Source organism: Pipistrellus kuhlii, unplaced genomic scaffold (genome assembly GCF_014108245.1).
Source record: "Pipistrellus kuhlii isolate mPipKuh1 unplaced genomic scaffold, mPipKuh1.p scaffold_m20_p_1, whole genome shotgun sequence".
In the NCBI taxonomy this organism is placed as follows: Eukaryota; Metazoa; Chordata; class Mammalia; order Chiroptera; family Vespertilionidae; genus Pipistrellus; species Pipistrellus kuhlii.
The window spans coordinates 154,096,878-154,112,985 of record NW_023425404.1 but is presented as its reverse complement, the minus strand read 5'-3'; the positions used below and the strand labels follow the sequence as shown (position 1 = coordinate 154,112,985).

General features: G+C 44.8%; 1 protein-coding gene across 11 annotated transcripts in view; it reads left to right on the top strand.

Annotated features, from left to right (window-relative positions):
• SEPTIN11 (septin 11) overlaps positions 1 to 11,265 on the top strand; it is an 89,783-nt gene extending 78,518 nt beyond the window's left edge. The window contains exons 8-11 of one of the 11 annotated variants that reach the window (XR_006739723.1): positions 703 to 835; positions 2,602 to 2,789; positions 6,256 to 8,499; positions 11,004 to 11,265. Coding sequence is in view for 9 of the 11 variants with exons in the window: in XM_045571512.1 (XP_045427468.1) it covers positions 703 to 835; positions 2,602 to 2,789; positions 8,432 to 8,456 (346 nt within the window). In the remaining 2 variants the exon portion in view is untranslated. Of the gene's footprint in view, positions 1 to 702; positions 836 to 2,601; positions 2,790 to 5,241; positions 6,234 to 6,255; positions 9,772 to 10,374; positions 10,526 to 11,003 lie in introns of those variants that run through there. The other 10 variants (XR_006739725.1, XM_045571517.1, XM_045571512.1 and 7 more) reach the window with 10 other exon arrangements.
• Positions 11,266 to 16,108: the final 4,843 nt, after the last annotated feature.

Sequence of the window (16,108 nt, the reverse complement as noted above, 5' to 3'; positions counted from 1 at the left end):
GGCTCAGCGCTGCCGGTTCTGGGGTTCAGCCCAGGCTGGGGGTTTTATTTCCTTCCTGCTAGGGAACGCCAGGCAGCACCCAGCCCTCTCCTCCTCTCCGGCTGCGACCTCTCCGCGCGTGCGTGCTTGCGAGCGCGCAGCATGTCTCCGTACCTTAGGCTTTTTTTCAGCTCCTCTGATTTTCCTTCTGGTTTTCTCTTTCCTTCTTGTTGTAGAATTTTCAGTCAGTCGACTACCTGTGGCTCTGGGTGATGTCCACTCTACATTTTAGTTGTATTCCATTGAAATTGTTGTGTGCTGCTGCGGTTAGATGTCTACCCGAGCAGCCATCTTGGATTCTCCTCTCTCCGAAAAGTCTTAATCATGTCTTCGGGATCTACCTGGTGTGCTGATCTGGAAGATACCAGCCAGCCCAGCCCAGGCTTTCTGTATATGAACATGTGGGGTAAAACTTGGCCAGTGGGAGACAGCCTGCTAGTGCTGCCCTGTGCTACCACTGGGTACTTCCTATGGGCTCATCCTTGTTCTTGATGCACTTGTCTTTCTGATCACTGCTAGAGAGAAGATGTGCCCCTTTCCATGTCTTTGACATGGTCAGTGGCAGCCTTTTCTAATTTTTGGAAGACGGTGGGTAGAAACTCTATGAACTAAAGTTTCTTATGCAATTTTATGACATTGTCCCTGTTTGTGTCTTTTGAATAGTCTTCAGGAGACATACGAAGCAAAAAGGAATGAGTTTCTGGGAGAACTTCAGAAGAAAGAAGAAGAAATGAGACAAATGTTTGTTATGAGAGTGAAGGAGAAAGAGGCTGAGCTTAAAGAGGCAGAGAAAGAGGTAAGCCATCTACCTGTCCTTTTTCAAGGGGAGAAATAAGCAAGGTGTTTTATTAATCCTTTACGTTAAATTTTATCACTTGCATGGCATACTATCTTAGCGAGAAAAGCAGGCGAGATATTCTCATCCCCATTTTACAGATGGTAAAACTGAGTTATAAAGGTTAAGCAATTTATGCAGTCATACACCTAGTTTATAGCAAAGCTGAAACTAAAACTCGATCTTAGGTCTCCAGACCTGGTCCCATTTTCTTTGTACCTCTGTATTTCCTCTGTATACACGTCTTGAAATAAGAGATTTCAGATTCTGTGGTTGTTATTATTATGTTTATTCTATCAGCCAATTCAGTTAGCTAAACAGTGGATGGCTCTTCAGCACTGATAGGTGATGGTCTCTATATACCAAGTATGTCGAACTCGAGGCATGTGGCCTACCGGCCACGAGTTTGACATGCTTGCCACTCTGCTCATGCTTCCCTTTGTAGGCGTGAGCTCTCGGCTCCAACATCCCTTTGACTTGTCTCCTTCCCCAGGACCAGGCCAATGAACTGCTTCCTAGAAGCTCCCATGGATTTCTGCAATAACACTCATCCCAGAGGGAGAGTTAGAGAGAGAGGACACTCATCCTATTGAGAGAGAGAAAGAGACAGAAATATGTTTGCCCCCATGAGTATCTCAAGTGCTTGGCTGATAGAGCAATACATTGACAAATAAAACTGTTTAATTTCCCCCTTTTAATTGATCCTGATAAAGACAACTGAAACTTAGAGCCCTAGATGGTTTGGCTCAGTGGATAGCGTGTCAGCCTGCAGTCTGGAGAGTCCCAGGTTTGATCCTAGTCAAGGGCACATGCTTGGGTTGTGGGCCCGATCCCCAGTGCTGGGAGTTAGCCAATCAATGATTCTCTCTCATCATTGATGTTTCTGCCTCTCCCTCCCTCTCTCTTTCTTTGAAATCAATAAAAATATATTTTAAAAAGAAGACAACTGAAACTTAGAGATTAAGAACTACTCTTCCCACTAGGGTGAGTTTCTTATTAGGAGCATGGATAATTTTTCTCCCTTATGCTCTTTATAATAAACATGTATTATCAGAAAACTAGAGGCCCAGTGCACAGAATGCATGCACTGGCGGGGAGGGGATCCCCTCAGCCTGGCCTGTAGTCTCTTGTAGTGCAGGGCCCCTTAGGCGATGTGCAACTCCCGGCGTAGGCCTGCTCCCATGGGGGATGGGCCTAAGCTGATAGTTAGACAACCCGCTCGTAGTTCGGACCCCTTGCTCCTTATCACCCACCGGTTCACTGCTCCTTACCGCTCAGCTCGCTGCCACGGAGGCGGGAGAGGCTCCCACCACCACTGCTGTGCTCACCAGCCATGTACCCGGCTTGTGACGGAGCGGTGCTCGCCTGTGGGAGCGCACTGACCACCAGGGGGCAGCTCCTGGGTTGAGCATCTGCCCCCTGGTGGTCAGTGCATATCATAGCGGCTGGCCGGTCATTCTGCAGTCACAGTCACTTAGGCTTTTATGACATAGAAGTGTGCAAGCGCCCCCTTTAGCTCCACAGGGTCCACGTGTCAAAGGAGAACAGGGCTCCACGGGGTGCCTTCTGCCTCCACATGGCTCTTCCCTGAGCTCCGGCGGCCGCTGCGCCCCTGTAGTTAGAGCACAGACAGCAACGTGGCGCAGGCCTTGTTCTGAGCGGGTCCGAGTCACCTCACTCCGGTCTGCTGGCTACTCCCTTCACCACGCTTGTCCCGCCCTCCCCAGCTCCACGAGAAGTTCGACCTCCTGAAGCGGACACACCAAGAAGAGAAGAAGAAGGTGGAAGACAAGAAGAAGGAGCTGGAGGAGGAGGTGAACAACTTCCAGAAGAAGAAGGCGGCTGCCCAGCTGCTGCAGACCCAGGCCCAGCAGTCTGGGGCCCAGCAGACCAAGAAAGACAAGGATAAGAAAAAGTAAGCAGGTGTCCCCCCCCGGTGCCGGGGCCCTCTAACCGTTCATTCCTCTTGCATGTCTCCACTTTCCCCATTTCCAGACTGGAAACTGGTCTGTTAACCAGGAAGATCCAAGCAAGTGTTTTCTCTACCGTGCAGGGAAGAAGACACAGGTTTTTAAAGTATTTCTGAAGGGTACACAAACATTGCTTTACGAGGCTCGGCCGCATGGCCAAGCAGTCAGGACTGGACTCACTTTTGTCTCCAGTCTCGTCTTCTGCACCAACACTAGGACTTTGGGGAAGACGGTTTATTTCTCTCACGGCCCTTCGGAGACGGTCCGCGTGACTCCCTGTAAGGAGCAGCCCAAAGTTACAACGGTTACAGCTATTTTTCTGGTCCGCATTGTTAGGCTTGATAAGCCGGTCATTGATCCCCAAAGGAAAGATTTGGAAGAACTGCTAGTGGCCACTAGTTTTCCTCTAAATTCAACAAGATGATAAGTTGTTTTACTGCAAAAATCAATCCCATCCAGTTAAGACCACCTGCAACAACCCTCAAGACACGCCTGTACCCACGCCCAGAAAAAACATTTTTAAACGTGGCTTTGGTTTAATGAGCCAAAGGGTCAGAGCTTGCTCTCGTGTTGGTCACTTCCCATGATGCTCCAGCGGCAGCTCCCGTAGCCACTGGAGCTCAGGGCCTGCCTTGTCATTCTCCGGTGATTTGAAGTTCATGTCAGATCCCTTCAAGACCAGGCAGTGCAGTTTAAGGCATTAGCTGCTGGTTTGACGGGAGGCTCGGGGTCAGTGAGAGGCCTGGAAGAGCTGTGTGCGGCTGGATGGCCACCCGGACGCTGCCCTTTGTAGCTACACACACCACAGGGCAGCACTAGGACCACTCGGAATGTGCTTAGGGTTCTTGCTCTCCACCCCGACTCCCTAACATTCTAGGGGAGAAGCTGACAAGTAAACCATAAAAGTGGTGGCACTCGAGCGGGCAAAGACCCTTTTTTTAGATGTGGAAGACAGGATTGAGTCTGCACAGGAACTGAGACCTGCCCTAGGGACTGACTGGTCACCGTGTCTTGGTGAACAGACTCCCCTTGAGGAATCGTGTCGTGGAGCCCGTGGTAGAAATTGAAACACTGCTCCCGTGGCCCACGGAGGGTGCTTTACGTTGTCCTCTGCACACTGGACAGGCTCAGAGGCAGCAGAGAGTGTGTGCGGAGCGCAAGGGGCAGGCACGTTTCTAAGCCACAGACAGGCGTCAGTGTAGGGAAGGGAGGTGTGATTTTAATGGGGTTGGTGCAGACCCAAGTGATGAGAGGATGCCAAGGGCCGAAAACTTAGTTATGCTAGATGAGTTCTGGCTAACGATGGCCTCGAACATAATCTAGCTCAGGAAGGCTCTTTGTGGCTACACATGCCCCAGGGTGTCGGCCCCTGGCGGTGACATTCCCGGGCAGAGCCAGCTCAGCAGCTGTGGTGGAGACAAACGGAAAGCCATCGAACAGCAGACCTTTGTTGATCCACTCACCCGAGACAGAGATAGGTATAGGGGTGAGTGTGTGTGTGTGTGTGTGTGTGTGTGTGTGTGTGTGTGTGTGTCTATAGGCATGAATGAAACGGGAAAAGCTGCTGACTCACAGCTTAGGAAACCCAAAGCTAAGTCTTTCTTATCCTGAAGCACTCATGTATGTAAAGGTATATATTTTAGAACTAAAAGTGTTTATAAAAGACCAGCAATGTTCTAAGGATATTTCACATTTGCTGGATGTGCCTTCAAGCAATAAAAATTCCAAGAGCTGATGGGTATCGTGCCTCCATTAAAAAAAAAAATCTATTCCGTAACAGACTTCCCAGCATAGGGAGGCTTTTCCTCGCCCTGCTCAGCATGGCAGATTATTTTCTTCCCATCCCTGGACCTGAGCGATGTCTGATGCTCCCCATGTATGTGTACATGTGTGAAGTATGTGTGAATTCTACTTTAGCCTTATTTACAGATTCCCATGTAGTATTCGTGGAATCGGGCTTCATTTGGGATGCAGGAATCACCAGGTTTTGTGCCTGACAACGGCACGTATTTTTTGGAAACAAAGGTTTCCACCCTTGTCCACACTTGGCCCTTTGAGCAGTGATGCACTGCCCGTTGGAGTTTTGACATCTAAAATTAAACAAAACAAAAACAAAAGAAGCACCACTCCCCCGACTGCCAGTGGAGAGTGCTGAGGAGGGAGGACCAGAGCAGCACTGAGGTAAATGGAGGGCTCTCTCCTCCCTTCGCTGTCACGGGAGAGGCTGCAGTCCCCTCGCAGCCCCTTGGCGCTGGCCTGGCTCCAGGGAGAGAGCCACAGGAGAGAGGCTTAGTTACCCACCTGCCCTGTTCCCACCTCAGAGCCTGACTCAGTGTTTCTAATATTTTATATATTTTTTCCTTTCTATTTTAATGACGCGCTCCCTTTCTAACTTAGGTAAGGCTTTTATCCTTCTCCTTGACCTGTAGTGGCATGAGATCATATAACATTTCCTAAGATTTACAGACAAAGTAGAACTAACCCTGGCACTGCCATTAGCTGGACCCCACCTCCCGCCATCTCTGGCCACCACGTCCCTGTCCTTGTGTGCGGCCACCCCGCAGAGGGGGGACTGCCGATGGTAAGTGGTCCAGCGGACAGGGTTCATCTTCTCTGAGACGTTTGCACAGCGGCCGGCAGCCATCGGCTGGCTATGATACATTCAAAATAAGTTTTAAAATTCATCATTTTAAAACTATACCTGGCTGGCATCAGGTAACTCTAAGTTTATACAATCATTCACTCACTTTTTATTTATTTTTTTTATTGATCCTTGCTAAGGAATGACGTTGCATGGTTTGGACTTGCCTCCAGTGAGACGTGTGGGTCTGGGACTTGGCACTGCCTTGAACCTGTAAGAGGAGAAGGCTTCTGGCATTGCTCTGGCTGTGACCACATGATGATTGTCCCTCCTCGTTTCCTTCCCCAGTGGATTAATAGCATGCCCTCCATCCACCGTATCGCAACCCCCAAGTTAATTATTCAGAGTCTTTTACAGCATATTTATTCTCTTACTCCAGGAGCTCAGAAATGGAAGAAGCGACTCCTCTTTAGTACAGAGGTGATACCCAAACCTAACACAGTAGATAATGGTTTTGTGTTATTGGACAAAATGAAAATAGAACCGTAAACCCTTTCATGAGAACATGCAGTGGTTTCCCAGAGCCACCTGTGAATTCCAAATCACGTGCAAGTGGAAACTAACCACGTGCTCTTTAATTCGGTGCCAAAACGTTGCTTTTGCTTGTCGTGTAGAAGAGCTTGTTCAGATTTTTGGTTTCGGTTTCTGTCAGTTCCATAATCATTGCATGAGCATTCACCATCACCAAACGCGGGTGCTGGCGCTCCTAATTTCCCTTTTCTTTTTTGTTGTTATTTCTAACTTTTTTTGTTTTGTTTTTTAACTTGCAGTGCAAGCTTCACATAAAGCCTGGCAAGCCAAGGATGGTCCCGCATTCACCTGCTTTTGCAGTAATATTGTATCGCTGCCATCTGTGTCCTTTTTTTTTTTTTTTTTTTTTTTACCTTCCCCCAGATACCAATAACTCTTAACTCATTTTGCTGAATGTTGTTGGGTGCTGGAAAGTGATAGAGCAAGGGAATGACAGCAAAAGCTCTGAGCAGCTGGACTGGCCTCTGGAAGTACATGAGTTGCCTTTTGTGCCTGTTCTGAGTGGCGGCAGGAAGCATGCCTGCTGCCTGTGTGTTGCTTTGGACGGAGGGAAGGAGGGTACATTGCTACACGTTCGCCTGACAGGAAAACTCACCTCCTCAGCAGCTGAACCCTAAACCTGAACATCCATGACAACTTGCTGTTCTTAATGATTCATGATGGTGAAAGCCCTGAATTCACTCTGGCTCTTCTCCACACCCACCCCAAACCCAAGATAGCTTTGCACGTAGGCAGGCCGGTGGGTAAGCTGTGTGCGACTTTTAAACTTGCATGGATCGCTCATTATTATAATAACATTATTTGGTCTGGGTTGTGGGTCTGTTCAGACTGACCATCTCTGCTTATGGCTTTAAAAATGTGTCTGAACCCCCCTGTCTCTCAAATTCTGGCCAAGTTGAACTGTAAACGGATCAAGGCTACCCTGATAAAAGTGAACACAATCATAGTCTCAAGAGCTGGATAAACAGCATTGCTTAGAAGAAGCTACTAAGGATAGTGAACTTGCCACAGCCTCCTTACTCCTCAGAATTGCTGTCTTCCACAAACACCGAAATCTGCCCCCAGTGGGTGGAGAGGAAGATCTAACGACTGATGCCAGGGATTCGGTACCTCCAATAACATTCTTCAATAATGAGAAGAAATTTCTCAGAAATCCTTCAAATAAAAAGTGTGTTGTAAATTGTGTACCATCTGCAGCACAAATCTGAGGGTGACATGTCCATGTCAGGTAGAAATGGGAAGGAACATAACACAAACCCTCAAGTCAAAGAAATTCAACTTAGCCTCCCATCTCCTTGCATAGGGTCCTTTTGCTATTTGGCAATAAAGAGAAGAAAAAGTGTTACAGCTGGTCTTTCAAATCCAGTTGTCTTGAAGGAATTTCCTCACCTTTCCCTTTGCAACTAGCTCACCTCCCTCTGTATGCCAGTCAGTGAAGGCTAGGACTAACCCCGTATGCCATGACAGAGGCTGCCCCCATTGTATGGAAATGGCATATGTAACCTCTTTTCCATTCTGTTCCTTTATAAGGCTTATCCTTTTGTCTTGATTCTCCCCCTCCCCCCCAATAACAAGATACCAAGATCCTACCAGCTTTCCCTCTAACTCTATAGTCTCCTGTTTCTTACATTAAAGAGTGCATTTCTCATGAACCCGATGCTTTATTTCCTTCTGGACTTACTAGTCCTACATAAAAAGCATAGAATACACTGCCCCTTCCCTGACACACACACACACTATTAAGTCTGATTCCAGTAAAGATTATTTTCCCCTTCTCTTGGTCCTCAACCATACTCGTAGAGGAAAGGAATGGTCTTCTGTGAACTGATTTGGCTTAATTAGGCCAAGTTAAGAAATCGGTTTCACTGAAGTAGGGACAGAAACTACAAACTAGGAGCAGCATTAGTGGTATTGAGATAAGTTTCAGAGTAACTGGGCCAAGGTTTCGTCTTTTTCTTTTTTTTTTATGATCTTAGTGTGATGCTGGCTGTGGAGCAGCGGCTGTCGGGTGGCTTGCTGATTCTAACCACGGGCTGAATTTGCTCATTTGCTTGCACCAGACAAAAGCTTGAATCCTTGTGTTGTATGCTTGTCCCAACAGCTGCTTGTGTGAGCATTTTTGTGCTTTGTAACGGGAAATACACTTCCAAATTCTCAAAATGCATCACTTTAAGGCAAGCCTAGCCTTGAAAGGCACCAGGCTGACTTTGATTCTAAGAGTATTGATTTTTTCCCCGTTAAATTTTTCACAGTAAGATAAATCCTATGGAGAGTCAGAGAATAAAAAAACAGAAGAAATAGACTATAGAAGCTTTTTAAAAATGCGTTGCTTCTGAACTTTCTCCTACCTGCTCCCTGGCCCTGTTTAGTTTGTTATTGCTGTCCTTCTTTCTGTATCTGTGCCTTTTTTCACAGTAGTCCTTGGCTCTGCACGGAATAAATGATACCCTCCAATCTAATTGGATGTGCTTTCGCCTTTGCATGTAAGTACGGCAGTAAGAAACATTTGAGATTTTTTACTTTAAAATTAGAGAAACATATGGGATAGGTGGATTTTTTTTTTTTTCTTTTTCTTTTCAGAGGGGGAAAGGGAGGTAATGGTTTGAGAAGCTTTTGGTTTAAAAAATGCTCACAATATTTAAAACGGCCAATTTTATATCTTTTTCACAAGAAACACATAAATTCAATTTTCCTATGATATCAATATGGAAGTCAGAAATCACTAGCCCCCCACCACACAGCACTGTGGTGTCAGCAGGTATCGCAGAGGGCCTTGGTTCTATGTAAATACAGTTAGAATGAGAAACTGCCACCTCCCACTGGTGAAAATTGAGGAAGCATTGCTTATGCTAGGCTGCCTCTGTGGCTCTTTAATTTTTTGTGATCTTGCTTGAACGGCCTGGCCCTTGTGCTGACTGCTGGCAGTGGTAACCTCTATTTTTTAAGCCAGACGGCTCCAGCCGGCCCCTCCCCACATCTCATGTTCAACCATAATGGCCAACCTCGTGCCTCTCCTGGACTTTAGATACCGGAGCAGTTGTGCCTGCAGTAGGATGTGGTGGGAAAACATTTGAGAGAATTTTTGGGAGGTCAGACCGTTTCCTGCTTCAGCTCTTTATTCATTGGTCAGGGTTCTGTCCAGAAAGGGTACCTCCTGATGGGGGCGTTTAACATAAGGCTGGGCACAGGCTACTTATCTTCCTCCTCTGCTTTGTAATCTCACCAGCAATAAAAATAGTCTTCACATCTGTGCACCTCAAACAAACGGGCTTGGTTTCCTCGCTTCCTTGAAACATCCATGTTTCACACACAGTTTGGTCAGGTTTTTCAGCTGTTGCCACCCTTGTCATACTGTCTCTGTGTGGTCCTGCCAAAACTGTCCATTCAAACCAGCTACTCTTTCATTTGCAAGCGTTTGAAACTGTCAAGTCTCCGCTTCCAGAAGTCTTGGTTCCATTAACAGAATATGTATGTATGACTCTTGAGTGGAAATTATGCCTACAAAGTCTAGATTGTATGTAGGTATGAAGGGGAATTTTTTTTTAATAAATTGAAAATTAAGCTGTGAACAGCATTAGAACTTTGTCTATTTCCGAATTTTGAAATATGCTGATATGCCTTAAAATGTAGTGGATCATTGTCATTTTGCTATTGGAAAATAACCATTGTGTTTCTAAAACTGTTGTGTAATCTACTTTCAGTGTTAATGCAAAATTGTCATCTATGTAAGCTGCATGTTAGCCTTGTCTTTTTTTTTTTTAACTAAAATAATTGTATTGATGTGAAGCATATCATTTTTTCAAGTATGAAGGTAATCACTTAGCAAACATGCTCAGTAATGTGTTGTCTGTCACGGTAGGAGCGTGTGGCCAGGTAATCTATGCATACATCACTAGTGCCAACACACAACGTGGGGGGAAATATATTTTTACCCAAACATTGTGTGCCCTTTTGTGAGTTCTTTAGTCCCTGTCGGATATGCATGTGCACCCATGCTGATCACCCGGGGGAAGGAAACGGGAGAGGCCCCGGCTTCCCTGCCTGGTCTGGTGGGCAGCACTCACTTCGCCAAGATACTGCCTGGTGTCTGTCCTGTTCTTCACATGCCATCTCTGCACTTTCTCTCCCATCCCAGGCCCTTCTGTCCTGGCCAGTGTCCCCCGGTGCCCACTGCCCAGGCCCAGTGGAGGCACCTCTTCCTGCCTGGCCCTTGCTGCCGGCCCTGCTGCACTCACACCTGTTAGGAAAGTCGTCCCTTTAACTGACTGCTGTCCTTTCCCAGTACAATAGAGACACTCGTATGTTTAAGCCTTTATGAACCACATTTGAATCTGAACTTTCTTTTTTCTCTTCTGTAGCTTCTTCTTTATGTAACCATCCTGTTGACAAGCCCTAATCTCTCCTAATGGACATAGAGCATTAGAAGAGCAGGAGCTGTCTGTTCACACGTGTTGGGGAAGAGTTACCTCATTTCCACCATCGCCTCCTTCTCAAGTCTGGGTTGACTATCTCACTGCTGTATTTGTCAATGTCTGTTTACAAGCCACTACCCGTAGTGGTTACTGAAGTGACTTATCACTACCAAAAAGCTCTACTATTTACAAGGAAATTGAGTGAAACCAACTGGGCCAACACCCAAGGCAGCCCTGTGCTGGGACCCTCTTGCTTAGCGGTCAGGTTCTTGACGCTGCTGTCCAAGAATTCACAGCAAGTGCCCTGACCTGAGGTGGTCCACACACTTGACCTCAGGTTAACTCCACACCTCTGCCCCATGAATGACATTCTGAACAACCCTATTAGGACCCTCTCAACCATAAAGCAGGCCATGAGATTTGGGCAACATTTTTCTTCCCGTTGTTTTTTTTATGGGTTGTTTTGGTGTTTGGGATGGTTTGGTTTTCTTAATTATTTGGTATTGCATGAACAGAGATGGCTGCATCTTTTTTTATTTGGTGTGTTCTATTGATACAATGTTTTTATTTTTCAGCTGACCATCTGCCTCTTGAGAGAGAGAAGTGGGCATCCATCCTTTAAATTCATGAACTTGTTGTTTTGACTTTTTCTGTTACCCACATCCCTTGTTGTTTTAGAATTCTGTTTTGAGAGAAAAAAGAAAACAAGCCAGTTCTGCTTTATGTATTGATTATTCAAACTTAGTTTTGGTATCAAAATTAAGCTAGTTTTAAGCTCAAGGAGAAATTTAAGACAGAATTCTCTTCAAATGCTCTCATCTCAGACACAAGTACACACAAAACCTTTTGCTGTCACTGAGGTTTTGACCTCCATGTTTCAAATACGTCAGTACTGTTAGAGCCTTTTCTGCCTCTGGGACTCAATTTCTATTTAAAGGGACCTTAAAATAACTTCCCGGCCCATCCCTGCCCTTGCATTTATGTGAAGCTCTGCTTTACCTTCTGTCCAGAGTTGTGTTTGGGACCGTGGGGAGTGAACAGCAAACAAGCACTTCGCCCGCCCGGACAACAGCCTCACAGCAATGGTTCTGACCCCCCGTCTTCTCAGAATCACCCAGGCGGCTTTAAGTTTCCCTTTAACTTCACTACTTGTCTGTAGTTTTTGCTTTTTTCCATCGTTTTTCAGCCCCCAGTAGGTAGGTAGATCACAAAAACGTTGTTGGCACGAGTGCATGAATGTCCCCTCTACTTAAGAATGGTGGCACAGGCTTCTGTTGGAAGGCGAGATACAGGAACAGCCCCTGCCTCTTGAATCATTTAATTCTTGGAAAGCAGTTTAGAGCAATTAGATGAGCTTGCTGTATTTTTTTACTTAGACACTGTGATTAAATGCAATAGTCAGATTCGTCTGAGCCATTAAATGATCAGATTATGAGTAAAGAGCCATCCCCTCAATGATAGAAATCTGCTAGTGGCCAGTAGTTGAAGGGGGTGGATGGGTGGGTACTCACTCATTTAATGCTGGAACATGACAAATTAACACATCAATTATATAGTAAACTATTGCCTGTGAAACTACTGTTGTCACTAAGTAAAAAACTTTACATTTTTAAATTCCTTATTTTTAATATTTTAATATCAACTTTACCCATCATTTAAAAAACAAATTCTGCATCCAGTGGTAGACATTTATTTTTTTATTATTTTTTTAAATATATTTTATTGACTTTGTACAGAGAGGAAGGGAGAGATGGAGAGTTAGAAACATCGATGAGAGAGAGTCATCGATCAGCTGCCTCTTGCACACCCCCTACTGGGGATATTCCCGCAACCAAGGTACATGCCCTTGACCGGAATCGAACCCGGGACCCTTCAGTCCCCAAGCCGACGCTCTATCCATTGAGCCAAACCGGTCTCGGCCCAGTGGTAGACATTTATTGACCAATATTTAAAAATCAAATTAGGAAGGATTATTTTAAGTAGGGAAATATGTAATCTATTGTTGCTATTCTTTTTCCCCCCTTTTTAGTTCTCAGATTAAAGAAAGTGTAATAGTAATCATCTTAATGGAGGGATTGGGGAACAAGCTATTCTAAGTAGATTAGCTTCTGCTCAGTTACCAAGGAAAAGCTGATCACGGACACGCACGACAGGTCAGATGCCTGCCATCTCTCCCAGAAGCTCACCACCACCACCGTTTTTACTCTGGCAGGGTGCCTTTTCTCAGTGCTGATAACGCTGGTAGGTTCTCAGGTTCTGGCTATGAAACCATCGCAGAGCTAATGATCTTCAGTAATAAAAATTCACTTCCATGGTAGACTCAAAAAGTAAAGCAAGAATTGATCCCCAAAGCCTATATATTGCATTGATAACAAGCTATTTTCCACTCAATCTTTAAAAATATTACTTGGTTTCAAATACAGGCAGTGCTTTATTGCCCCAGGTGTGGCCTAGATGGTCTGCCGGAGGCTGCCACAGCTCGGGTGGAGAGATTGATTTCCTGAATCAGTATGTGCTGAAGTGGGGCAGATAAAATTAGGTCATCTTTCTAATATGCGTGGCCAAACTTTTCCCCATCAACTATACCTTTAAATGAAACGTCCTTCATAGTTACTTTAGTTTTATTTTTGCCTGTCGTTGGCCCAGCTTATGGATAAAAAAGTTCTAATATCTGAAAAAACTAAAGGCATAACTTTCACTGTATTCAAATGACATTTTTACACAAAACCTTTTGCTTGGCAGATGACTATCTTTCTACCCTGGAGATTGGCACTGATGGCAATGCCGCTCACTTTGAATATCCTGTACTTGAATTCTGAAGGCCCTGGTGTTTAGTTCTTGTGATGGACCCCATCTGGCTCTCAGAACAATCTCTAGCAGGCAACTGGCTCCCCCACGGCGGTGAGGGGTGAGGATATTTTCATTGTGAGTCTAGGTACCCACTCACCTCTCTCTCCAACTTGACTATTCTGACAAGTAGCTATATACAAGTGAGTTCTTTTGGTTGTGAGACATTCAGATCTGGCTCAAATGATTTTACTTCTGGCTCCCAGTCAGTTACGCACTCAGTGCTGTGAGTTGAATGACATTTCAGTTCACTGTGGAAACTTCTCTAAATTATGACATCTTGATAGATCAGAGGAAGCAGAGGCTATTATATAACAAAGTTGGTCCCTGTCCCCCAAGTCAAGTGTGTATGGGGGAGGGTGCAGAATAGCATTCTATAGAGCGCTTGGCCAACCACATTCTCCGTACAATGCTTTTAGACCTCTCCTTGCCCTTACCCCACCCATCCACCCACCTTTTCCCCACCCTCCCTCTTTCCAAATACTTCTTTATTCTATATTCAGCATTAGGCCTACATCAGGTGCTGTCTTTCTGTATACCTCATGAGCAAACCTCTGGAGTAAAAAGGTAAGCCCTTTGAATGCTAAATTGCTGGATGGATCATATTCTGAAAAGCAAAAGCTCACCACCACCAATTGCTTTTCAGTAGTTGCTTGCTTAAGGTTGCCCTTTATTTTGCAGTGTCCTCTTGCCCAACTAAGCATTTCTGAGAAGTGAGAAGCCAGTTCACTATGCTATTCTTTGCCCCCCCCCCCCCGCCCCCGTTGTGTAACACAGAGGTCAACAATTCTGGCATATTATCTGCTCTAAAAGGTTGTACTTTAAGAGTTAAGAGAAAGAGAGGGGTTCTTCCCATTTCATCCTTAACTCAGAAGTCCCTGGGAACTAAAGAACTAGAGTTGTGATAAAGTGATTCTTCTGACAAAGTCATTCTTAGTTACCTCTTATTACACCTTCTCAATAACCAAGAGAAGTCAAATAGTTATGTCTGTCCTACATGTGGACCGCACATATTACATCATAAAAACCACTAAACTCAGTATCATGAGGGAAGCTTTCTTTCATTTTAAGTCCTTACTGCAAGCTGTACTACAAAAACCTGTACTCTTTTGTCATTTCTGACATAAGGGTTGGTCACAGCCAACTCAAAAGGAGGGCATCAAGGTATTAATTTGTAAAACTGCTTTGCTTGGTTTTTTTTTTTGGTAAGAGACATATCTAGCCAGCCACCTGTCTCATACCAACACAGATTTTGCTTATTTTCCCTCAGTCCCACGTGTACAGTGACATGAATTTGTGACTGCAATTGATGTTGAATATTGCCTAGTAACGAGATGAGTATTCAACTACTCATTCCGGGTACTGTAAACCAAACTCAATTTCCCCCAAAAATGTAAGATGTTTCCTTTTCCTGGAAGCACCATCTAGTGGCCAAATCTCAACACAATAACAGGTGTAGGAGACACTGAATTAACACAGTTTAAAGGCTAATTTCAAGAATTCTGGAGGCTTCTGAATAATTACGTTAGAAACTTCATGATATCAAATGTAAAGGCTAGACATACGAGATGCGTTGGAATCTGAAACTTGTTAAAAAAAAAAAAAAAAAAAAAGTCTTAGCTGTACGGCACTGGACAATTATCCAACTCCCAACTTGCTAATGGGCATGAGGCATGCTCTCTCCCAGGATAGTTGTGAGAACATTTGGCACGGTATCTACCCTTTCCATTTGAAAGTGTACAAACTGCCTTAAGGATGAAGATAACAAGTTCCCACCATGTTGGATAAGCATTGGTTAAGGTTGAATCACGTTTTTAGAGAAAGGCCACTATGCTGCTTGTTTCAGGAACCCTAGACTGAGTACATTAGACACATTGAAAACCCAGGTATGTGGGGTGCAGAGGACATGCACACATATTTAACAACACAGGAGAAAAGAATACTTCTTGGGGTGAGGACAGAAAGCAATGTCTAAGTTTCCTCAATGGTGGGAATGCAGGCTCAGATGCTCACATCAGCTTGGCTGAGTGAAGACCTATGCTAGTTCATTCAGAGCCAGAGGCATAGTTTCAAGAACATTTCTGATAAGTCAGTTCTATCTGACATTTGGAGTACCACCCCTCCCCAAACCCCCCCTCCCCTTCTACACTAATATATCACCTATAGATAAAACATTGTTCTCCACAGATAACCAACTTCATACCAATCTTGCAAAAAGAATGAAGTACACATTTAGATTCTCTTAGTTTGATCTTCAAGATACAGTATGCACTTTTCACCTCTATTGAATGGAGGGTAAGAAAATGATTTATGCCCATCCAGTTTATTCCCTTACCTTCATGCAGGCTTCAATGAATGATAGGTTTTCTAACCACCAGGAGGCACCTGACAATTATGATCCATAAAGGTCCAGTTTTCAAATCTTGGAAGAAAATAGCTTATGATGTGATGCCAAGATTTAAGTCAAGTAACCTGGGGTAGGCTAATGAGAATAGTTTCAGGTAAAACAGGATATAATTTAACAGAAATATTAATGAAAAATTCCCATTGTTAAAGAACACTGTGCTTTTCTGTTCCAATCCATGAGTTCAGACCCCTCAAAGTTCTCCAACAGCCCAGGTTTATGGGAGTGCTCAGAAGGGTCTGGTATCCAAAGTACTATCATTTAATTGACTATAGATTAACTAGAGGCCCAGTGCACGGATTTCATGCACGGGTGTGTGTGTGTGTGTGTGTGTCCCCCTCCACCCAGCCTGCACTCTCTCCAATCCAGGACCCCTTGAGGGATGTCCAATTGCCAGTTTAGGCCCAATCCCCAACATCCCTCTCACAG